Here is a 25,863-nt window from a genome sequence, read left to right on the forward strand (position 1 = left end):
TAGATCCCTGAAGTTGAGGAGAAATTTGTTTTCCTCTCAAATATACAATTTTACAAGATGTTCTGCCTGTCCTTGAAGGTTGCCAAAATAAAACCCACACCAACCCAGATCTTTGTGGGTGGCACGGTGGCACAGTGGTTAGCACTGCTGCCTCACAGCGCCAGAGACCGGGGTTCAATTCCCGCCTCAGGCAACTGACTGTGTGGAGTTTGCACATTCTCCCCGTGTCTGCGTGGGTTTCCTCCGGGTGCTGTGGTTTCCTCCCACAGTCCAAAGATGTGCAGGTCAGGTGAATTGGCCATGCTAAGTTGCCCATAGTGTTAGGTGAAGGGGTAAATCTAGGGGTATGGGTGGGTTGCACTTCGGCAGGACGGTGTGGACTTGTTGGGCCGAAGGGTCTGTTTCCACACTAGAAGTAATCTAAGATCTGGTCAACTAAATATTCTACCTTGCGTACATGGCCGAGGAGAAATGCTGGAATATGATGAGCATTTCACTATGAGAGGACATGGCTAACGAGGGAAGTCAGGGACAGCATAAAAGCAAAAGCCTACAACGTGATGAAGATTAGTGGGAAGCTAGGGGATTGGAAAGTCTTTAAAAAGCAACAGAAATACAACTAAAAAAGAAATATGTGGGGAGAAAATGAGATATGAGAGGAAGCTAGCTAGTAATACAAAAGAAGATTGCAAGAGTTTTATTTAGATATCTAAAAGGTAAGAGAGGGGCAAGAATGGACCTTGGACTGAACTGATTCAGTACTTTGCATCAGTCATCATAGTGGAAGACACCAGCAGCAGACCAGAACTTCAAGAGAGTGATGGGGCAGAGGAGAGAGGGGCAGACCATCACTAAGGAGGCAGTGCTGGGGCAGCTGAAAGGTCTGAAGGTGGATAAATCAGCTGTTACAGATGGACTACACCCCAAGATTCCAAAGGAGATAGTGGAGGCACTGGTGGTGACATTTCAGGAATCACTGGAGTCAAGGAGGGTCGCAGAGGGCTGGTACGTGGCATTGTAACGTTCCTGTTTAAGAAAAGAGAGAGTGAGGCAGAAGACAGGAAATTATAGGTCAATTAGCCTGACCTTGATTGTTCATAAGATTTTAGAGTCCATTATTAAGGATAAGATTTCAGAGTACTTGGAAGTGCATCAGGTTAAAATAGGCTGAATCAGCATGGCTTCGTCAAGAGGAGGTCATACCTGACACATCTGTTAGAATTCTTTGAGAGAGAATCAGCAAGTTAGACAAAGGAGAGCCAATGGACCTATTTGGATTTCAAGAAGGCCTTTGATAAGGCGCTGCACAGGAGGCTGCTAAACAAGATAACAGCCAATGGTGATGGGGGCAAAGTATAATGGAGCAGCTAAATGGCCTACTTCTGCTCCTTTTTTTTTGTTTTTTACCTTGTCAGCCACCTCTCTCAGATGTCATGATAGATAAAGTATTTGTTGTTTGCCACACTCCTGTCCTGCTATGAGATCTGGGCTACGTATCAGTAGCACCAGGAACACTAGGGAAGTTTCAGAAGCAATACCTCTGGCACATCCTCCATACAAAATGGGTGGACCATTGAAGAAATACAAGGGTCCTTGTTGAAGCTAATCGTCAAAGTTTTTTTTCATAAAACTCTGTAAAATCAACCTTGATAGACACCATGGCAAGATTGTTGTAAAGTGTTTTCACCACAGAGTCCTGTTTCCTCAACTCTCAAATGGCCAATCTCACCCAGAGACACTGGGAACTTTCCTTGAAGCATGGCAGCATTACTTTTAATGACAGTAAGGGGTTGAACTACCAGTCACTCAAAATGGTGACAACATGTCCAGCAAATTGCATTATGTTTCAACTTCAAAACGTCTGAATGAGGAGGCTGGATAGTGGAAGAGAAGGGATGAATTCTGAACTCAAGATTCTCTCCCTCATTAAACCTGCTCAGTCACATAAAGACTTGTGGCAGAAACTTACAACCCTGAAGTCGCACAATAAAATACACAACTCAGCCCCAACAAAATCAGGCAGGTCTTTACTGTTCCATTAGAATTGATAGTGACTCAATTTTATACTTCAAATATACACAAAGTAGGAAAACGTTACATTTGTCCTAGTGATTCTACAGAATGCTAATCCCTGTCCATTATATTTATAGCTTTTTGATTTAAAGAAAACAATCTGGGTATTAGAATAGAAATTACAGACTGGAGGTGATTGAAAGGGTTTGAAAGATATCCACATAGAATAATTAATCCTAGGATGAAGAATAATCAGAAGATTATTAATAAAGATGTTTGGATCATAATCAATGAATGGATTTGGATCCAAGGATTTTATCACTTTACTGAACTAAATAATTCAACAATAATAAGTGTCTTTGAATCACAGACTGAATTTAACCTACAATAAACTGGGAAAATAATGTTTTTAGGTGTAGAAGCAGGCTTTTTCCTGAAACGCCGATTTTCCTGCTCCTCGGTTACTGCCTGACCTGCTGTGCTTTTCCAGCACTACTCTCATCTTGCATCGACCTTGTGGCTGAGTAATAGCTTGGATCACTGATTAGGAGCTACTTGTGTTTTAAACAGTATTTTCATGTTTCATATTGCTCCTCCTTTTGAACTATAATCTCTGATGATCCCAATCCTGCTCCTAGTGACACCTCCAAAAGAGATATTGATACGTTGCAATATTAGTGAAACTACGTAATATTTTGCCTGATGTTTGCTGACAAATGAATTAGATCTTCAGTCTAATCTAATCAAAGGAATTAGATCTTCATCTCTTCAGTCCTCCGATTTCTACCTACACAAGAAGCCTAACAAATTCCAGCAAGTGGCTCACCTTCTGATTCTCCCAAATCTGCCAAAGTCAGTAAGGTACATGCCTGTCATGTGATTGAATATTCTCCGCTTGTCTGGGGATGGGTTTAAACAGAACAGTGTTCTACAAACTCGTCCGTATTTGGGGATTAAAAAAATTGATCAGTATTAACATTTCTTTATAACTTCTGGATCACCACCTTCAAGAGATACTCAGGATGAGCAGTAGGTATTAGCCTTAAGAGTAATTTTTGTCTTGATTCAAGATTGAATTCAAGAAACATCCGAAGACTGTCTGTTGGTTTACTAGTATTTTGGAGCTCCATAACTAATATGGAGGACTTGCAGAGAAGCAGGAGCTCACTGTGAGAACAACTATATATTAAACTGATATTTAATATTGAGTTCTTGCTAAATGATGTCTCGTTATGTTCTGATTCATGAAATGTTTCCTGCAGGTTCCTGAGTCTTATTCAGAAAAAGTTCCCAAATGTCATCCTCTCCCCAGGCTGGATGTCTCTGTACTTACCGGTGATTGCAACTAAACCCTACACTCGAAAGATGGTAGAGGAAATGTACAGTTTGGTGAAGGGTTTACCACAACGTGTCACATTCCCTGTCCGAGCTGTGTTGTTGAAGCGAGCTTGGCCACATTTCAGTTGGCTACTCAGTCAGTCACCAAGGTAACTGCAAAGGAATATCAACTAATAAATGCTATTCTGTTTATTTTTGCTAGATTTATTGATGTAGTTTCATTCCAATTTGTGCCTGTGTCTGTGTCTCAGATCACCTTTTTTATGCTGATACTGTTAAAATAAATTCAGTTATCCCAGTGTAAAAACCTAAAGATCCTTGAAAAATAAGTTTTAATCATCATTTTCTAAGTGTATTGGGGTGGGGAGGGAATGGGTAAGTTTTTGAAGTCAGACAGTCAGATTTAGCAGTATAAATATCAGGATGCAGCTAAGGGAGGATGCTTTCCAAATTAAAATGGAGCCAATATCAAAAGAGGTTTAGATATGATCAAAAATAACTCCAAGTCAAACCAATCTGCATTATCAGAAGAAGGTCTCAAATATCTCTGCTGCTGGGCAAGGTCAGGAAAATAACTAGCTCCCAGCCCTTTCCTACTGTGTGGTTGGTCGATATTGTATAAGGAATGTGCCCTGGGTTATCTCTTCCTCCAAGTGGCATGTCTGATGTGCTGGGCTGCATAACATCCTTGTCCACAGCCCTCTCTAAATTACAGGCGTACCTCCAATAAATGTGATGTATAGATTAGCAAATGATGAGGTGGTGACAAAGCTACGTAAGACATGAAGGGTGAGGTTGAATTTAGTTCTGCCGTCTGCTATCTTGGCAGCTGGTAATGGCAAGATGATGAGACACATGTGAGAGTTCCCGGGCGTATATGTTTACTTTGTAATTAAACATGATTAGCATTGTTACTCACTGCAGTGTTAATCACAGGCTCCCTATCTTTTGAATGCACATTTCTGAAACAAGACTGAATGGATTGTTTATTGTTTAGTTTGTCTTTGATAAACAAAATACAGCATAATTTATTGTGAAACTTTAAATACAATTGCATTCAGAAGAAGATAAAAGCCACAAAGAATGCTATTAGTTTGTTGCTGATAAAAATGTTTCCTTCCTCTCTGAACAAACTTTAGTTCAACATTGTTTCATTCAAATAACCTCAAAGTTATTTTATTTTATAAAGTTCCCATCTAGTTAGGCTATTTACATTGGTTAACTGGAATTATTAACAATTTGTTTTTAAGTTTAAAAAAACCGAATATTGGAAATAGATTATAAGGTGGTAATCTGCAGGACATTGAAGAATGACCACTGAACTTTCTTCAGATACCAGTGGAACCCAAGGGCGACAATGATCCCAGGACCTGAGTTTTGAATGTGTTTGTTATAGGGATGTTAGATGCTCTGGATCATGTATGGGCTACATGCAAAAATCAGAAGAGTAGTTCGTATTGCAGTGATGGAAGTGTTTGATCTTTACCCTCTCTGAGTGAGAAGATGACCAGATTTGTTTTACGGAAGAGCCTCTCAGATATGTGAGAGAGAGAGAGATCACCCATTACTCTGGGTCAAACTTACTTTAGATTCCAGAGGTAAAGTGGTAGCGTGGTCCAATAACTGTCACTCTCAAGATTGACTTGCAGCATCTAGTAGAGAGCTTTTTAGCCTGTGGTTTTTATGTCGTTTTGTCCTCCTGTTTGGCTGACTGAATTTTAGCTGCATTATGGTTCCAGATACCCTTCAGCATTTTTCCCTATCATCTGTTCCTAATCTATCAGTCACTTAGCCCAGTTTAGTATTGCAGACAAGTTGTATGCAACTGCCTGGTCAACAGGACAGACATTACAATCGGATACTCAAGAGAATGACCAGGAAAGGGAAGCCTGGGCAGACTTTATTCACTTCCATCCCTCACAGTGGAGTAACCAGACCAATTGCAGTCACTCGTGGCTGTAGTGCATTTATCCCAAGACCCTTTAATCCACATCATGTAGTTCAATGGTAAGTGGTGTACGTGTCTTATGAACTATCAAAACTACCTAGGCAAGGAAGGGGTATGAATCCACTATTCATATCCTACTTTGACAAGGAGAGGTATTTATCTACCAGAGTCAATCTACTGTCAAAGAAGAGGTAAATATCCACACGTGTGTTTTCTAAACTGGGAAGGATATATCACTGTAGTTACTGAAAAGAAAAATAAAGACTTGCAACTACATAATGCCTTTCACAACTACTGAATGTCTCAAAGCGTTTTACATTGAAGGGTGTAGTTTTCCTAAAGTGGTCAATGATGTAATGTAGGACACACTAACTAATTTGCGTGCAGCAGACTCCCATAAACAGCAATGTAATAATGACCTGAAAGTCTGTTTTTGTGATGTTGACTGAGGGATAGACATTGGCTAGGAGAAACTCTTCTTCCGTACAGTGATCCTTCATTGAATCTTTTACGTTCCCCTGTGGGAGCAGATGGGCTTTGGTTTGACAGTGCAGCACATCCTCAAACTCGGAAGGTGGTGTAATCTTCTGGAGTCACTATCAGGCTTGAGAGGACAATAAATGCACTGAAGTTGCTTCCTCATCTGCCACCATCTAAGAGGGCATATGTACCTATGAGAATAAACCCCTATCCCAGATCAGCAAGGCCAAATATACATTGGAGACTAGAACTAGAAGTATAATGTAGAAAATGTAACTGGATAATTGCATATCCGTGTGATTGGCATGCATACAGTTCATGAAGCTCTCAGTCCTCAGGCTGTTCATGTGAAATGGCACTTGTGCAGGGTTAGAGCAAATTACTGTTGACCTAGGAACTGTAACCTTTGTACGACTAAGTATCTCCAGGAGATGAGGGAAGAAAATTGACAATATTTCTTATTGTAGATCGATGTAAATGGAAACGTACTGAAGAGTTTAATGATATTTTCGAGCAAACTGCCTATAGCATTTGTAATGATTGTTTCTGTGTCTTTGTAGGTACAGCCTTACTCTATGGCAAGGATCAATTGATCCTATAACTGTGGAAGATCTTTTATTCTTCAGAGACAATACCAACTTTGAGCAAATCTATTATGACATTTATGAACCTGTTTTGTCAGAATTCAAACAAATTGCATGTATGTATTGGAGTTTCTTTTCATTAGTTCTCCTATTTCATTCTCTTACTTCACTGCACACTTAGCCAGGGGGGCGAAAGTAGGACACAGCTTTGTTATGAGGGGTTCAGCATTGCCTGTGTTATCTGATTGATGTAATGTATATGTGAGCGCAGGCTGCAATGAATCTTCATCCAGTCAATCAGCTCTCAGGGTGAGGTTGCCGAGATTCTGCTCATGGATTTCCCATTGGTTTAAACAGGCAGTTCACCATCAACTTCTCAAGGGCAATGAGGGATGGCCAATAAACGCTGGCCCAGCCATGTTCCACCAGTGAATATAAGAAATTCCAGGAGTTTGGTCTTTTTCTGTAGCACAGTGCTTTGGAACTCAATCTACTGCATTTTCACTGTTTTCTCACTGTGTTTACTGCCAGAGTACTCTTGTGTGTAAATATTAAACTAATGAGTAATATCCATACATTGGGCAGTCCTAGGTCAAGTGTAGTATTTAAATGCAAACTAAACACTCCTAAATACATTTTCCAGGCAACCTAGTGCCGAAATTTATCTTCACCTATATAGCACTATTATCACATCCCAACCTGCAAACAACATCCCCAAAAGCCCTTGTCACCTTTACAATCATCACATTGACTTCCCTGAGTGAAATTGCTGCAAATTGGTTTAATTGGCTCAGACTTTGCAGTTAGTGGTCAATGCTGTTAGTGTTAACCATTCATGTCAATTACACCTGACCACATCGTTGCTGTGAGCTATTGTGCTATATCTTGTGGTGCTTAGGAAGCCAAATTGGCAGTGTTCTCTACCATGTAATTTGGGACCTGTGTGAACAGAACAAGCAACTGTACACTGTTCAAACAGCCAACCTGTAGAATTCTTACTGAGTCATTCATGAGATTGAACCAGCAACTGTAAGTTAAATAGTGACTTCAATGTGAAATCTGGTAGATAAAGTAAACTACAGAAAGGGAAAGAAAAGTGTGATTAAAAGAGGTAACATTTACAATGAACGTGTTAAAAAAATGAACACATTTATTTTGGAAAAACAATAATCAGCTGTTAAAATATCAAAAAATGAAACTCCATATTTGTTAGCATTATGCTTGAGTATCAGAGCAGCAGTGAAGATTTTCCTGAATTTCAATGCTGAATCTGTCTCCTCAAAACATTAGGAAGAGCTAAAACAGCAACAGGATTTCAAGTTCAACCACTCGTGTGCAGTCTATGGAAGCTGCTGGTGATTTACTCTTCAATAAAAAGAAAGCTCATATTATTGGCATTCTTTTTACTGGGTAAAAACAATGACTGCAGATGCTGGAAACCAGATTCTGGATTAGTGATGCTGGAAAAGCACAGCAGTTCAGGCAGCATCCGAGGAGCAGTAAAATCGACATTTCGGGCAAAAGCCCTTCATCAGGAATATAGGCAGAGTGCCTGAAGGGTAGAGAGATAAATGAGAGGAGGGTGGGGGTGGGGAGAAAGTAGCATAGAGTACAATAGGTGAGTAGGGGTGGGGATGAAGGTGCTAGATCAGGGAGGAGGGTGGGGTAAGGTAGCAAAGAGTACAATGGGTGGATGGGGATGGGGTGGGATGAAGGTGATAGGTCAGAGAGGAGGGTGGAGTGGATAGGTGGAAAAGAATATAGGCAGGTAGGACAAGTCATGGGGACAGACCACTAATCCATTCTTTTTACTGCAAAATCTGGGCCATTTTATCTGTAGGCTAGGTCACCTGCTCCTGCTCACTGTTCATTGATCACTGCCAGAAACTTTAGTTGTCAGTTGACAACAGAAGTGGACTCAGTTTTACCCTCTTTCTCCCTTTCTCATCACCAACACTGGTAGAATATTGTGTAATTCTATAAGAGTCCTGCATGACCGAGCCCCCACCAGGCCAAGTGGTGGAAATTTGCAATTTAAATAAAGAGTGAGCTTAAACTTGTTAAGTAGTTTCCTGCTGAGTCAATCTGAATTTTACAATTAATCTACTTTCACTGTGCACAGTGCAGACAAACCGAACCAGGAGGTTTTACCCCGGAGGGAAGCTTATGGATTATTTCCCCCACCAAAATCTTGACGAACTGCAGATCAAATGGTTTGATATCGGATCCACAGAGCTTGAATTGATGGAATTACTTCAAGGTAACAATATTCTTGATAGCTAATATCATTCTTCATCACAGGATTTATAGTCACTGCTATCTCAAACCTTATCCTGAAAAGAATTTAATGAAAATTAAAGTTGTTGAAAATTGGAATTAACAAAATGGCCCTAAAAATATAGGTGGCTACAAAAACAGTAAAACAAGAGTATGGTAGATCATTTTCCCTTGTAAGTCAGAAAGCACTTCTGTTCCACCAACTGGTATCTCTGCCAATTTATAGCAGCTGAATTATACAAATCATTTATTTCTTCTTCTGTCCAATGCAACATCAGCAATGAATCTTGCAGTTCTCTGCCAATTCTTGCCCCAATTCAATGAATTTTGTACTATTGTACATTTATGTTTTTCTGGTTCTGATTCAGAAACACATACACATGCAGGTGGAGGAGGAGCACAGTTTAATGGTGTGATGTACAGCTTGGAGATCCTGATTCTAAGTGGCATACAAAGTAAACATACCCTGTCCCAGGTCGGGTAGGACATGAAACAGTCAGAGTAATGTGACATCTATACTGGTTGAACATGCAAATCTAACATTGCTGAGCTTAGACACAGAAAAGTACTTTTTATTCCACTAGCTTTTAAATAATCGGTTGGCTTAGAGTAATCCCCCTCTATCTTGCCTCAATGAGAGAGTTTTACCCCATTTTAGAAGAAAAACAACCATGTACCAATAGTTTTGGGTGAAATTTAATAATGAGCTTCTTGGACAGCGGGCGTATACCACAGGCAAATGTCCTCCTGGATATCCAGGTGGAGGAAGAAACAAGAACAAATCATTACATTCATAGATTTATTCAGAGTAAATTACAAATATATGGCTCCTAGATTGACTCTCATCCTGGGTCAGTAGATGTTCCTCTACATGTCAGTGAGTAATAATCCAGTCAACTACCTCACATCTGTAGTTACTTAACTTCAATCGATACATTTAGTATAAACTACTACAATCTCTGACCCTCGGAGCCAACAGAAGAAGCAGACTTTAATTTCATCAGTTTGGAGTACTGTGTACAAGTCCTGCTTTAGGAAGGATATTATTAAATTGGAGAGGGTGCAGAAAAGATTTACCAGGATGTTGTCAGGATTGTAGTACTCCAGTTTAATGATAGGCTGGGACTTTTTTCACTGGAGCAGAGGAGTTTGAGGGGTGACCTTAGAGGTTTATATAATCATGAAGGATATAGATAAGGTGAATAGCAAAGATCTTTTCCCTAGAATGGGGAAATTCAAAACTAAGGGGTGTATTTTTAAGGTGAGAGGAGAAAGATTTTAAAAGTAGTAGATGCAGATACAGTATTTAACTGTACATGAAGAAGAAAGGTTTGGAGGGATATGGGCTAAATGCAGACAAGTGGGACAAGTTTAGCTTGGGAAACTTAGTTGGCATGGATGAGTTGGATGGAAGAGTCTGCTTCTGTGCAGTATGACTCTATGACCAGCCCAGATTTCGGAAGTGACGATGTTTATTGTGCCAAGGGAGACAAGGTGGTGCAGTGGATCAACCCCCAATTGAAAGCTATGATGCACGTACTAGAATTGCAATTATTTGAGTTTATTCAGAGTTTATTTATTTTAAGTGGAAATGGTGATACTTTCTTGCCTGTAACATTGGTAATATGATCAGGGTACAAAAGGCAAACTTCAGAGAAATCATCTGCATGGCTAAGTTCTGAGAAAATGTTGCGTAATGTGACTGGATATAATGATGGTGCAATTTTTTATCTTCTATTTACACTCTTTATTCTTTGACCATTTGAAGTTTAGGTATTTCAATATCTAACATAGAGAACATCTTCATATCTAAACATGACCTTGGCAGAGAGATAAAGGACTGTATTTTCATCTTTGAGGAGTGTAGTAGGATTTGGGAATATTTTTGGTTTAGCTGTCTACCTCAGGAGAATGTGCTGGCAAAGGTGGTGTTTTCATTGTAGGAGAAGGTGCTGTTGAGAGTTACCAAGAGTTCAGAGGCATCAGTATGAACTTCCATGTGCTAAGGTGAGTTGTTTAACGGATCCACCTCAGCACAGACTTTTCCCAGATATAATGAAAACAGCAAGGCCCTCTAGCTGTTGCTTCTTACACCCCCACAGCTTCCACATGCACACAATTTTCAACTCTTACCAATTCACCAATCCCTCCCTCCAATATGTTTCCTCATATGATCCAAGCTAACCTATGTTCCTCCATCACCTCCCATGGCTCCTCCTAATGTCCATGCCAATCTGTGTCCCTCCATCCACCCCATGTCCTTTCATATGCTCCATCTCAAACTTTGGCCCTCACCCATACCCTTTATAGCCCTTGCCAGCTTATGGTACTTCCATGCCTACTCACCAACTACATAGAACTCATTAACTATATAGTGACATAATATATAGAATATATTTTTAAAATGCTTCCACCTCCTAAAAAACATCTTTTCTTATTAGCCAATAAAAGTGTTAATCATCTGGTGCCTTTAACATATCAATAGCAGAAACTGTAAGCATGCTTCAAGAACCCTTCTCTGAAAAACACTGCAATTGAAAGAAGAGTTCGGAGAAGTAGATGTGTCAAGAATGCAATGTTCTGCCTGGGGCTCAGCTACTTCTGCAGTTTAATGGATGTGAAAGGACTCTCAACCAAGGATGCAGAGTTAGTTTTGGGTCCCAGTCACCATTTTTATCCTCCAAAGACTCTCCAAATACTATGACAATCTAGATAGCATTCACTTCAAGATAATGAATGCTAATTATGACTAAAAATTAACACAATGCAGATTTTTAAAATTTGAATCTTTACTGAAATTGTCACATGAAAAATCCAGTTTGTTAAATACAGAACATTTATATTTATACAACTCATTTTAATGCTCAAGACATTGCAAAATATTTTCCTGCTAAAGGAAATAAGTATTGTCATTATTTTATTGGTGATTGTGACAGTCAGTCTGCACATAGCAAAGTCCCACAAACAGCAAAGAAATAAATGATCATACTAATCTGCTTTAGTTCTGTTAGGTGAGGACACAGGATTCTTGTTCCTTCAAATGGGATGAGATCTTCTAAAAATGCAGCACTGCCTCAACTCTGAACTAAAGTATCAGTCCATATTGTGCATACATCTCCAGAGTGGAGCTTGGATGCAAATGTTCTACTTGAGAGGTACTACCATTGATACATAAATAGAATTAAAACTGCCTCACATCCCTCATCATTTTAAAAGCATAGTTATATGCATATGAGCACTATTTTCATAGCTCATTTTCTTGAGACTTCAGCAAGTTGAAACACTAATGTAATAGTGGGAGTTAATGCCCTAATAGAAAATCAGACATGGAAATATAGAGGTTTATTTTGGACAAAAAATTTGAAAAAAATTCGGTGTAATTTCTGTACCTGAAATGGAACATGGAGTGTGGATGAATAGTTGGCTGCATCATAGGAGGCTGGAAGAACGTAGCAAGCCAGGCAGTATAAGGAAGAAGAGAAGTCGATGTTTTGGGTGTAACCCGTCTTAGAAGGCAGCAGCTGGATGGATGAATGAAAGGTCCTAGTAACATGCCTGTTTTGGAATGCCTAGCATTGAATTCAACCTTAATCTCAGTAATCCCCATATTAGATGCACTGTATCACTAGTTGATCAATGATTTCATCAATTTATTGTTTGTGTGGGCTGATTTTTTTTTAACATGGTGTGGTTTTGTTTGTCTTGTAAAACTGAAAATGTAAATACTGAATTTTCAATTTATTAAGGAAATGTTGGAGGAATGCTTATTCTGAATGTGAAGAGAAAAGCTAATGATGCCACTCCAGTGGTAGCAAGTTTGGAAAAGGGATTGGAATTTCCCTTGGAATCAGCTCTAAATTGGATCTCAACTTCATCCAAGCCTTGGGGCATCTACTTGAAGATAAAATCCCAGGAAGCACTGGCCCCAACCTTACATCTGCTTGAACAGTTTTACACAGCACACCTTCTCTTCAAGCCCGTATGGGTTAGCATGGACCTCTCTTACGGTAGTTTTAGCACCCCTGGATACATTGAGGGAAAGCAATTCATCAAAACCATCAATGAAATATTTCCTTTTGTAACTATAGCTCCTGGATGGCCAAAAGAAGTGCTTACTCATGGTTACACACAGCCATTAGTAGAAGACATGCTAAATCTTTGTCAGGGACTGTGGCAAGCAGTGTCCTTCCAGCTTCAGGCTGTCGCTCTGGGTGAATCATGGAAAGCCACCACTCGACTGCTGCAGGCTTCCCCTACCTACACTCTGACAGTGGAACATCTACATGAGCAAGGCAGCTACACTAATGGGTTTCGGGGACTGATAAACATCCGAACATACAGCACTCGCAGGATTTATTACCGGTTACCTCAAGATTATAGAAACAGTTTTTACAACGATGTCTTCACATCGTAAAAAGTTGTTTTGAGAGTCTTTGTACGTCACTAACCAGTCCTGGTTAGCAGGCAAATCATTTTAAAGCTCTGAGCTATAAGTTCTTATTTCTGAACCACAGAAATTATTAGCTACATTTTGTAATATTTATAAGCTACAACCTTATCAACTTTCAATATTTTCTTAATTTAGTACAGATTAAAATTTAAGATTTTGATACCAAAGAGAGTTTTCTAAATATCGGTTATAAAACTTTGCAAAAAAGGCTGCCAGACATAAGAGATTGAGGTGTATTTTGTTGAAGTGTTGCAAACAGGTTTACTCAGTCAGGAAGTTGCAATCACATTTCTCAGATTTCCCATGAAACAGAGACCATGACCCTCTTTTGCTCGTCTGCCCTCGTGAAGTAACAAGAAGTGCAAATGAAAGCCATCATCTCATAAATCACACAGGCATCAGCTATACACACAGTAGTGATAAATCTAAATTGCAGACTGCAATGCAAGCTGTGGATATGTTATGATCCTGATTTCACACAAATTCTTTGAAGCCAACTGATGCTTGACATTACAAACCTGTTAACACAGACTGCCATCGTTTTGGATCCTATGTGACCAACTTAGATGAATCTCTCAAAGTCTCAACATTTAAGTATGAATTATTCTAAGGTTTCTGATTGTAAAACTCAAACATTTTCATAAACATTGGCAGCTATGGCTACAGGTTCATGTTCCATAGGTCTTACCTCTATCACTCACTCGTCCCATTCACTCAAGAGGCAGAATCTCTCATCTTGCTCTTTTGATAATCAAATTTGGATAAAAACATCAGATAATGTTGGAGAAAACAATAATTTAGAAATAGGCAGAACTGGCTTATAGCTCATGCTCCCTCAGAATCAAACTGTATGGTCCGTTTGGCAAACAAACTAGATTGTTTTGTTACTCTATTGAAGATGCGTAAGTCATTCTAGTTCCTCACAGTCATATAGAGTAACCAGCATGTTTTAGAAGCAATTGGTCATACAGCACAAACCTGCTTAAGATCTGCAAAAGGTAAATATAAAAGCATTTTAAAGAAGTCTGGGGGCTTGGGAAACTAATAGACATTCAGTGATGCTTTCAAATTGTTCAGGACTACACAGCAATTAGTGATGCTCACTACTGTCTGCATAAGACGTCAATTTATCCATCAGTGTAACATCCCAATGTATAAGATACATCATGAATAACTCAGTCAAAATATTAATTTTGCTAGCTTTGAAAAATAAAGTCCTCAGAGATATCTATTAGTGCAACACAAAATGAAGCACTACAAAATATGATGAATTAGGTTTTGGTCTTGCTGGTCATATTGCATGCATGGTTTAAAAATACTCAGGATTATTTACACAAAATGCCAGTTCATTTGATAGATAATAGCTCAGGGGAGAGATGAACTGACCATATGGACATTATTTGGACATTCCTATATCATTGGTAATTGAATAAATTGATAATTGGTTTATTATAGCATGAAGCGGGTAGAACAAAATATTTTAGTCTCAGGTAAAGAGTCAATTCATTTTGTTCATAGACCAGCATCCTGGAGAACTTTTTAAGTGTCTGTTTTTCATTGTATTTTTGGTGAAAACATCATTTGGGATGATGTAAATGGCTGAATGTCAAATGCAATTGAGTCAAACAATTTGATGTCCTTTATTTCAATAACGCATTAAAACAATGTCGAACAGTATAACCGAGGCTGACTTCTTCCCAATAGCAGGTTGGGATGGGGCAAGAATGACACCGATGTCTCTTGTAAAGCTGACCAGGAAGCATGCCCCAAGATTCACCTTAATATTGAATATCAGCCCAAGGAGTGAACCATTTGTGATTTTGTTATTGAGAGAATAGGAAGGAATGTAATTACTGTAAATAATGCCATTTTTATTTAATACTTTTCATCTGTCTATTTGCTGTGTAATAAACTAGATGGTTAGTTTATAGATTTTAGTCTAATTGAATGTTTATTCTTGTGCTTAAGGTATTGTGTGGGGCACACCAGGGAGCAAACAGACAGGGGCCCTGAGCGCTCAGTAGTCTAGACAGTAAGCAGTGTAGACTCAGTGAAAATAAGGAAGATGTGTAAAATTCAAAAAGTTAGTTTAACTTTTAAATCTCAGATGTCACAGAATCACAGCACTGTTATGACACAGGAAGCTGTTCGCCCCCATTGTGCCTGCTACACAAATATCTCGCCTCACCCACCTCCGCCGTGCTGTTTGTCCTTTGCTTAAACACGTATAGTCTTACTCTCTTTTCAAAAATTTATGAGCATTTGGACCCAAGTCCTGTACTTCCACAGAGAAAACATATTGCAACATTATGAAACTGAGATTACTAACCTGAAAGACAGTTTGATGATTCCAAACCACACCCAACCCTCCCAACAGTGTAAATACGTGCAGCGGTTTAGTGAAATATTAAAGATTTTGATGAATTTCTGTTATGATTGGTAATTTAGCACTTTGAGCAAATTTGTCAATCGAGTAGCTTCTAATAAGTTTTGACAAAGTGAGAAATTCAGATTTTATGTGATGTATTATATCATTAATAGCTTCTGATAGGAGTGAGATTAATAAATGAAAGATAAAAGTGTAACCATGGCAAGGAATACAATTGGAGTCAGTGACTCTTAGGATCTTTATTATTTTAAAACCAGGCTGATAATTCCCAGTAGTCTCCGTCTGCTTATTTCCACCTGATGTCTTCTGCCCACTATTACAACCTGAGCCCATATGAAACATTCACCTCATACTTTTGTTAGATCCAGATTTGCCTCTTCTAAAATATTCTTTTGAATCTTTCTTCTTGCATCTCCAAAGTTTTGCTGCATTATCCTAACATTCACAAGTCATGGTATTATTACTTTTTTTTCTACCTGCTTTGGCTCCTGGATCTCTCAATATTTGATTCATAAGTCTTATCCTTTTGAAGTTAAATCACACTGTGGCCTCACCAAAAACGCTCCATAACTTTCACCAGCGCAATAGCACTCACTCCTAGCTCATGCTGTTTCTCTGTCACTAGCAACCTAGCTATCCTCCTCTCATAGTCAGTTGTAACCTTCAGCCATCTTGGTGTCCACTGTTTGGAATTCTATTCTTAAATGTCTCTGGCTTTCTAAATCCCTTACCTTCTTCTTAAAATCCACCTCTTTGGCTCCATTTTCACTTTTGCTCAGCATTTTTGAAAAGCACCTTGGCATATTTTCTATTTTACATTCAAGCTGCTTTAATAGAAGTTGTGGCATGTGAATATTGGTAACATTCCACAAAATCCTTTCAAACATCAACTGAAAGCCTGAATGAAGTACTGAATCATATGTAAACAACCACGAGAATTTTGCTGAAAAAATTCTCCTTTGTAACAAACAATTAAACAAACAGAGTGACCAGCTGGAAAGATGAGCTAGAGTGGTTTCACATTTAGTTACTGCTTCCATCTACAATGTCCTTGGGTTAGGTGTTTGTAAGGATTGAACTTCCTTCCTTAGCATTTTCACCCTCACCTCCTTACTGAATCAGGACTCCATGGGCAGCAGGCATGAGCTAGCACCTCATCCAATGTGGCTATTCATGTTTGAGTCTTGACAAGATGTGATAACAAATTACTAACTTGCAGGAGCTGGGGCAATGCAGATATGCCTAATCAAGATATTTGAGAACAAGAACACTGGGATAATTCTCTTTCCCTCTAACTCAAAGATACTGGAATCTAAACCTGGACCCTCAAGTCAGCTGCTCATTGACTGAGCCATCAGTGGAACTGGAGGTTGAAATTTAACATGGTTCACTCCTTAGCTGAACCTCTCTGACACTTTCCCAAATGTAAAATGTTCATAAGTTTTGTTGTGCAGACTTTCTGTACATTATTAAAAATGAATAAATAAGGGCAGTGATGCAAAATTGAATTACTTTACTGTAGTCTTTCAATCAATCAGTCACTTGCAAGTGTCTGATGTTGTAATGACACTGCAGAAACAGCAACTGACGTTTGATTTTATGCATAACCCTTGAATTATTCATCATTGTAACTAGGTGATTTTATGTTAAATTTGTTATCTTCCTATTGTAAAGATTTTCATTGCAAGTTTTAGTTATCAATAAAACATACACAATCAAGGTTCAGTGTTTTTATTTAGTGTTTCAAATGACAGAACTAATTCACAGGAAATCTGGTTTCCACAATCACCATGGAAATTCCTTGTGGTAATCAATACAATCAGTTACTGTCAGTAACCTTGACTCTCCTATAGGATTAAATTAACTTTTTGATCTGTGATTCAGTGCTAAATTGTAGCACTAACATTCCAGTTCCAGTTATAAGGACAATTGATTATGACTTAACGATAAAATACCTTTTTGAATCCACACTCCAACTCAAAGAGACTAAAATAAGTCAAATTTAACTTGACAGAAAACACTTGTCATAAATTTGTTGGCAGATTGTAAAGAATAGGGAAAAAATCTCACTGTACATATCCAAAAAAACATATTTGGTAAGTTCAATGACCAGTAACATGATCATCAATTAAAAACATCATTGTCTTTTCTCAACGACAGTTATTCTAAATTTCTCATTTATTCATTTTTAAAGTTCATTCTTCTGAAAATCATAAAAGATAACAAATTAAATCTGGTAATCTGTAATAAATTGCTGTATGCAAGAGGCAGTTATTATTCTGTACAAAAACTTTACTCAAATTTACAAATTATTGCAGTGATCCCTTCTCTAATCAGATAATAGTAGTTTCCAAGAACCAGATGTGTTATTGCATAATTGTACTTCATTTGTGTTCAATCTCAATTATCCAACAACAGTGCCATTAGTACAAAAATATACAAAAGTTATGCACTATGACAACCCAAAGAACTTAACATTAGAATTTGAGTTCCAGTTGGTCAAAACTGAACCGATATCTCATTTATCCCACAACCTAGCTCCTCTTGCATCAACTCCCTGGATTACTGGGATGCAGACTGGGCAGGAACAGGTACCCTGCCCACATTGCACAAATATTACAAAACTACTTTGTCCACATCCTTATTTTGTTCAAGAAACTTATTACAAGCCTCAAAGATTTTACAGAGATCAGCAGAGAGTCCAGTAATATCACGGGTGATATACGGGAGAACACCAGGGGTGGCCTGAATGTAGTACGTAATCTGAAAAAAAGACAAATATCCTCATTAATCTCAGACACTGATAGCAGATATATTCTGTGCTACAACCTATCTCTTTCATTCATACCAAAATAAGAACACTTTTCAAATCTAGATGTTCATGAATTCCCCCAATGGCTGTACAGGAAATTGCATATGTTAGTTTGCCCTGAAACTACACTAAAAAAAAAGTGGGTGTCTCAGGTTTATTTTTGGTCTGCTCAGTAGTAACTAATTCCAGTGTAGAGATGGGCAAGTACCAGAAGCTAAGGAACCATAAGCCCTTAAAGGGAGGATAAATATGTACAGAAAGAAAACACATTTGCTGAGGTGCCATATTTAAACCTTAATTGCTTGGTTATCTTGCATTTTCTTTCTATTGGGTAGGCTGAGGGGAAGATAGGAGTGAATAGAGTCAAAGATAAATACCAGTTCCATCAAACACCTGATCACAACTTTCAGTTACATTCAAACTAGTTTCAATAGAATGAATCAAACCATCATGGAGGCAAACACATAAGGAAGTCTGACATTCCTTGATTCACAAGCATAGCAAGTGAGTGCACAGGGGTAAGAGGTTGAAATCTGTCCCATGATAGAAATGCTTTCATGTATAGAATTTGTGTTTAATATTAGGACATCTCCCGTAACAACTTGTATTTCCATAACTATTTTTATTTTGGAACATTTCCAGATATTTCAGGGATGTAAGGAAATAGGCCAAATGATATGTACAATGCATTTTAGGGAAGAAGCCCTGTGCCATATATATTGTATTATTGAGTTGAAGTTGTATTCTTTTACAGCCAGAAAAGATCGATAAATCCAGTCCAGAGGTCAAGTGCTAATCAGGGTGATAATCAGAACGCACCGTAGCTCCAGTATTTTCATTTCCCAAATGATAGTTTTGTGCACGCCAAATGTCTACTTAAATATTATATAAAGTAATTTATTTTACACATAGCTGGCCTGTGCTAAGTGTGATTTCGGAATTGAGAAGCCACATAACAAGAATGACATGAAGACGCAATGTCCGAGTGGTATTATCACTGGACCGTTAATTCACAGACACAGGTAACATTCTGGGACCTGGGTTCCAATCAAATGACCGATGAATCCAATGAAAACTTGGAATTAAGAGTCTAATGATGACCATAAAACCATTGTCAACTGTCAGAAAAACCCATCTGTTTCACTAATGTCATTTAGGGAAGGAAGCTGCTAGCCTTACCTGGTCTGACCTGCATGTGACTCCAGAACCACAGCAATATGGTTGACTCTTAACTGCATTCTAAGCAAGTAGGGATGAGTAACAAAACTGACTTGGCCAGTGATGCACTCAACCCATGAATGAATTTAAAAAATGTACTGAAAAGGTGTTGCTGGAAAAGCGCAGCAGGTCAGGCAGCATCCAAAGAGCAGGAGAATCGACGTTTCGGGCATGAGCCCTTCTTCAGGGCTCATGCCCGAAACGTCGATTCTCCTGCTCTTTGGATGCTGCCTGACCTGCTGCGCTTTTCCAGCAACACATTTTTAGCTCTGATCTCCAGCATCTGCAGTCCTCACTTCCTCCTTTAAAAAATGTGGTCAGGAATGAAGATGGGGAGGGATGGGGAATGGTGACATGGTTGGGAGTGTGACATGGAAGTGCTGAGCAAAAGCCTGGAGGTTACCATTGACAAGAAACTGAACTGGAATAGCCGTATAAATACTGTGACTACAAAAGCAAGCCAGAGACGAGGAAACCTGCAACAAATAACTCATCTCCTGACTACCCAAAGCATATCCATCATCTATATGGCACAAGTCAGGAGTATGATGGAATACTCCCCATTTACCTGCATCCACTAATGCTCATGAAGCTTGATTTCGTACCGGACAAAGCAGCCTGCTTGATTGGCAACACATCCACAAGTATTCAGCCGCAATAATGTGTACCATCTATAAGATGCATCGCAGAATGTCATCAGGGCTTCGTAGCCAGCACCTTACAAATCCTGACTGCTCTAATCTGGAAGGATCAGGGTAGCAGATACATAGGCACCCCAATATCTTCAAATTCCCCTCCAAGCCACTCATCATCAGACTTGGAAATATATTGCCATTTCTTCAGTATCACTGGGTCAAAATCCTGGAATTCCCTCCTGAATTGCACTGTGGGTGTACCAATGGCAAATGGACTGCAATGGTTCAAGAAGGCAACTCACCAGCACCACCTTTTCAACTAGTGATGGGCAAGCAATGCTGGCCAGTTAGTGACGTCCACATCTCATAAAGTCATAGAGATGTACTGCATGGAAACAGACCCTTCAGCCCCACTAGTCCATGCCGACCAGATATCCCAACCCAATCTAGTCCCACCTGCCAGCACCCAGCCCATATCCCTCCAAACCCTTCCTATTCATATACCCATCAAGATGCCTTTTAAATGTTGCAATCATACTAGCCTCCACCACTTCCTCTGGCAGTTCATTCCAGACACGTACCACCCTCTGCGTGAAACATTTGCCTCTCAGGTCTCTTTTACATATTTCCCCTCTCACCCTAAACCTATGCTGTCCAGTTCTGGAGTCACCCACCCCAGGGAATAGACTTTGTCTATTTATCCTATCCATGCCCTTCATGATTTTATAAACCCCTAGGTCACCCTTCAGCCTCCAATGTCCCAGGGAAAACAGCCTCAGCCTATTCAACTTCTGACTACAGCTCAAATCCTCCAACCCTGGCAACAGCCTTGTCAATCTTTTCTGAACCCTTTCAAGTTTCACAATATTGGAAGGAGACCAGATTTGCATGCAATAATTCAACAGTGGCCTAACCAATGTCTTGTACAGCTGCAACATGACCTCCCAACTCCTGTACTCTATACTCTGACCAATAAAGGAAAGCATACCAAACGCCTTCTGCGCTATCCTATCTACCTGCGACTCCACTTTCAAGGAGCTATGAACCTGCACTCCAAGGTCTTTTTGTTGAGCAACACTCCCTAGGACCTTACCATTAAGTGTACAATTCCTGCTAAGATTTGCTTTCCCAAAATGCAGCATCTCGCATTTATCTGAATTAAACTCCATCTGCCACTCCTCAGCGCATTGGCTCATCAGATCAAAATCCCGTTGTAATCTGAGGTAACCCTTTTCGCTGTCCACTACACCTCCAATTCTGGTGTCATCTGCAAGCTCACGAACTGTCCCTCTTATGCTCACATCGAAATCATTTATATAAATGACAAAAGGTAGTGGACCCAGCACTGATCCTTGTGGCACACCACTGGTGACAGGCCTCCAGTCTGAAAAACAACCCTCCACCGCCACCCTCTATCTTCTACCTTTCAGCCAGTTCTGGATCCAATTGGCTAGTTCTCCCTGTATTCCATGAGATCTAACCTTGTTAACCAGTCTCCCGTGGGGAACCTTGTCGAACGCCTTACTGAAGTCCATGGAGCTCACGTCTACCACTCTGCCCTCATTAATCCTCTTTGTTACTTCCTCAAAAAACTCAATCAAGTTTGTGAGACATGATTTCCCACGCACAAAACCATGCTGACTATCCCTAATCAGTCCTTGCCTTTAAAAATACACGTACATCCCGTCCCTCAGGATTCCATCCAACAACTTGCCCACCATCGACATCAGGTTGGTCTATAGTTCCCTGGCTAGTCCTTATAACCCTTCTTAAACAGTGGCACCACGTTAGCCAACCTCCAATCTTCTGGCACCTCACCTGTGACTATCAATGATACAAATATCTCAGCAAGGGCACCAGCAATCACTTCCCTAGCTTCCCACAGAGTTCTAGGGTACACCTGATCAGGTCCTGGGGATTTATCCATTTTTATGTGTTTCACCACATCCAGCACTTCCTCCTCTGTAAATTGGACATTTTTAAAGATGCCACCATCTACTTCCCTACATTCTATACCTGCCATATCCTTTTCCACAGTAAACACTGTTGTAAAATACTCAATTAGTATCCCCACCACCCCCCCATCTCCTGCGGTTCCACACAAAGGCCACCTTGCTGATCTTTGAGGAGCCCTCCTCACCCCCTAGTTACCCTATTGTCCTTAATATATTTGTAAAAACACTTTGGATTCTCTTTTATTCTACTTACCAAAGCTATCTCATATCCCCTTTTTGCCCTTCTGATTTCCCTCTTAAGTATACTCCTACTGCCCTTATACTCTTCTTAGGATTCACTCGATCTATCCTGTCTATACCTGACATATACTTCCTTCTTTTTCTTAACCAAACCCTCAATTTCTTTAGTCATCCAGCAATCCCTATACCTACCAGCCTTTCCTTTCACTCTATCAGGGATACCCTGTATACTGTCTCTGGTCTCTCGTTATCTCATTTCTGAAGGCTTCCCATTATCCAGCCGTCCCTTTACCTGCGACCATCTGCCCCAAATCAGCTTTTGAAAGTTCTTGCCTTATATCGTCAAAATTAGCCTTCTTCCGAGTTAGAACTTCAACTTTTAGATCTGGTCTATTCTTTTCCATCACTATTTTAAATTCAATAGAATATGAATAATTTAAAAGAAAAGATAGGCAGCCACGAATTCACCTTCAGTTCCAATGTCCCTTATCCTTTCTATAATGCCTCAGCTCCATATCTTCCATTTTAGAAAACTAGAACAATGTCTGTGGGAACTTAAAAGAACTGTGACTCCATAGTATCTCTTTCCTGAGAAGTGTTTGTGTAAATCTTAACATTTCAAATGTCACAAAGAATGAGCTGCACATGACCTATTGAATCACATTCCATTTCCTTTGCTCGACCCCAATTCTTGTTCTGCATCTCTGCCCTAACTAGTCTCCTCTTCATCACCTTGTTTCCATGAACTTCTTGGCCCCTTGTTCTCTTTCCTTTCCTAGACTCCCAATTGCCTTCTCCCAATTCCTCTACTTTGTCCTCTTCTTTTCTTCCATTTTGCGGGGGAACACCAGTTGTGTTTAGTGTTGGGGAAACAATAAAAGTATAAGGAGGTCATACGGATTGACAGCAGAACTGGTTCAAAGAACAATGGCCTGCACACTGGCAGAACAAGTTGTTGCCAAGGAGACCAGATGCAATATGCCAGGTCTGAAAGGAGGGAAGTTGGATGTTGTAGCAGGAGCAAATGGGGACTTGGAGAGTCAGTGAACAAATGGGTTGAAAATTCCAGCTAGATAAATCATTCAATATTAACTTGTAGGTGTAAAAAAGGATGGCTTTTTTATTACAAGGAATATGGAATTTTAAAAAAAAATACATATTGCAGCATTTATCTATATCATTTGGAATACTGTGTTCAATTTTAGGTATTCCAAATGAGGACGAATATTTTGAAGAAAATCGAGCCACAATTCAACATTACACTACCTGTAATGATGAAATTGTGCACTGCTGCCAAGCCATGGCCCCAGGCCCTGGTGCAAACAAATTTATAGCAGTACTATAGGACAGTGATTAGCAACAGGATTTTAGTCACGAACCCAAACACACTGGTTAATCCATTCTCCAAATGTGCAACGAACAATGCAGATTGTAATCAATCTAGTCACCTACCTGATTTACATGTCTTTTCTGTTTGCAAACCTGACGCCATGGAACTACTGGGAAAACTTTCAAATTTTAATTTGTTAAAGTTTAATTCTGAAACACAAGCAATTGCCAGTTTTGCGTCAGTGAATGGCATTTTCAGTCTTGTCTTCACAAAGTTATGCAGACTCAGCAGTACAATTCAATGGCGTTAGTCCCACTGTGCTGTTAAGAAGGTATGACTCCTAAATGAGCACCTGTATTATAACGAGACATTTTCTGCAGCACTGTCACTGCACAGACCTGGTACCATTTCAGATCCTGCATGTGATAATGCAGTCTAGCACTTCCCACTACCTCCTTTTGGAGAACTTAACTGTTCTTAATCGGTTTGCTTTTAGGATTCAGGAAGCGAGCCAAACAGACTGCATAAATTAAAGGAAATCTTACACTTCACCCACCGTCAGACTCCATTTAACAATCATTTCTTTACCCAAAGAAAAATATTTATTCAGGTCAATATGACTTAATAATAAAGACAAATCTTACCCTGGTGCGAGTGTCTTCTTCTTCCGAAAGTGTAAAGCCTGCACACAACACCTCACTTCGGACAAGGCCCTCAGTTGGTGGGGCTGCAGGGAGACTGACTGAACGGAGGGCTATCAGATATGGATCACTAGAAAAATAAAGTTCAGAACAACTGACTGACTGCTTCAAATCATTGCTTAATACAGGGATATTGCATTATAGTACAAATGACAAAATGGGATATTTCACTTAACTGTTTTATCCTTTACAGCCTACAGACAGATAAATAATATGAGATAGCAACACAAGAATAACAGTTCTAACACCACAGCCTAGGTTTCCTGCTCAGCTTTAAAGCCAGTGCATCATTTAGAGGAACCTAAGCTCACCACAAGCTGTGCCCTGGTTCCAGATTCTATCCGGAGGGTCACTTGCATTTTTGGGGCGTTGGTTGACATGGACAAGTTGGATTGAAGGGCCTGTTTCCATTCTGTATGACTCTATGCAGCTTCCACCAGGGAGTCTCCTGGGAAGGCTGCGACATACTTTGCTGACCTGTTGCAAAACTGTTTGGTAGGTGGTCATTTTACAAGTTTATTTTTTTTTAATTTTATAGTTCAACACCTCAACCTAAATATCAGGATATTTAGACAATAGGTTAGGTATGTGTTGCAACAATTGGAATTCTGAAACTAATTACAGCGGCTAACAAAATACAAGCTTTTGTTAAAGGTGCAGGATGACCTGACCTGATCATGGAAAAGTATAGAACGTTCTGAACAGAGGAAAATCTGCCAACATTACTATTCTCCCCATTCTGAAAAAAAACAGGTAGTCAACATTAGGTCAGAAAAAGCTGCATTTCTGCGGTGTGAGCAATCTGGATGTAAACAGAGGGAGAACATAGAGGCTCACTTTACAGTTTTAGAAAATCAAATGGTTAGTTCTGAACACTGATAAGATTTCATCAGCTGTGGGTGGATAAAAGCGACAAGGGAGATTGAAATAGATGGCTATCTACAAGGATAAAAACCAGAACCTGATAATATCAACTGGCTGTAAAAATTGATGATAAAGGTTAATAAAAGAAATAGGAATAAATCTATTAACTGGATGAGAGATGCTATGTGCAGCTAGCTGAGACAAATGGGGGACTGGAAATGATCCCTGTGACAGAACAAGTACATGCAAGGCCCTTGTAATATCAGATTGCTGGATATCCTTAACTCACTGTGGAAAACTACTTGAGTTTGTGGACTGCAGCATCCCTAATAGATATATCTTTAGGGGTTGTGGGGGGTAGCCGTCAGAACAGGGTGCAAGTGATATCATCAGCAGCAGCAGCCCACAGCCTTAATGTGAAGCCATGCAAAGCAGTCCTTTCACCTCCCAGCTTCAAGTAATCAGTTCTCAAAACATATACAGTCATAGAGATGTACAGCATGGAAATAGACCCTTCGGTCCAACACGTCCATGACAACCAGATATCCCAACCCAATCTAGTCCCACCTGCCAGCACCTGGCCCATATCCCTCCAAACCATTCCTATTCATATACCCATCCAAATGCCT

At 39.6% G+C, this 25,863-nt stretch overlaps 2 protein-coding genes across 3 annotated transcripts in view; one reads left to right on the forward strand and one right to left on the reverse strand.

Annotated features, from left to right (window-relative positions):
• The window catches only part of fam151a (family with sequence similarity 151 member A), a 35,330-nt gene extending 18,132 nt beyond the window's left edge, over positions 1 to 17,198 (forward strand). Inside the window, exons 5-8 of the mRNA XM_060830244.1 lie at positions 3,276 to 3,500; positions 6,340 to 6,479; positions 8,486 to 8,623; positions 12,387 to 17,198. Coding sequence (XP_060686227.1) covers positions 3,276 to 3,500; positions 6,340 to 6,479; positions 8,486 to 8,623; positions 12,387 to 13,054 — 1,171 coding nt within the window. The 3' untranslated portion in view covers positions 13,055 to 17,198. The remainder of the gene's footprint in view (positions 1 to 3,275; positions 3,501 to 6,339; positions 6,480 to 8,485; positions 8,624 to 12,386) is intronic.
• Positions 17,199 to 17,205: 7 nt separating this feature from the next.
• acot11a (acyl-CoA thioesterase 11a) overlaps positions 17,206 to 25,863 on the reverse strand; it is an 86,208-nt gene continuing 77,550 nt past the window's right edge. For both annotated transcript variants that reach the window (XM_060830249.1, XM_060830248.1), the window contains 2 exons: positions 24,314 to 24,440; positions 17,206 to 18,242 (listed from right to left, as the gene is read on the reverse strand). In XM_060830249.1, the coding sequence (XP_060686232.1) occupies positions 18,096 to 18,242; positions 24,314 to 24,440 (274 nt within the window). In that variant the 3' untranslated portion in view covers positions 17,206 to 18,095. The remainder of the gene's footprint in view (positions 18,243 to 24,313; positions 24,441 to 25,863) is intronic.

Source organism: Hemiscyllium ocellatum, chromosome 9, assembly GCF_020745735.1.
Source record: "Hemiscyllium ocellatum isolate sHemOce1 chromosome 9, sHemOce1.pat.X.cur, whole genome shotgun sequence".
Lineage (NCBI taxonomy): Eukaryota > Metazoa > Chordata > Chondrichthyes > Orectolobiformes > Hemiscylliidae > Hemiscyllium > Hemiscyllium ocellatum.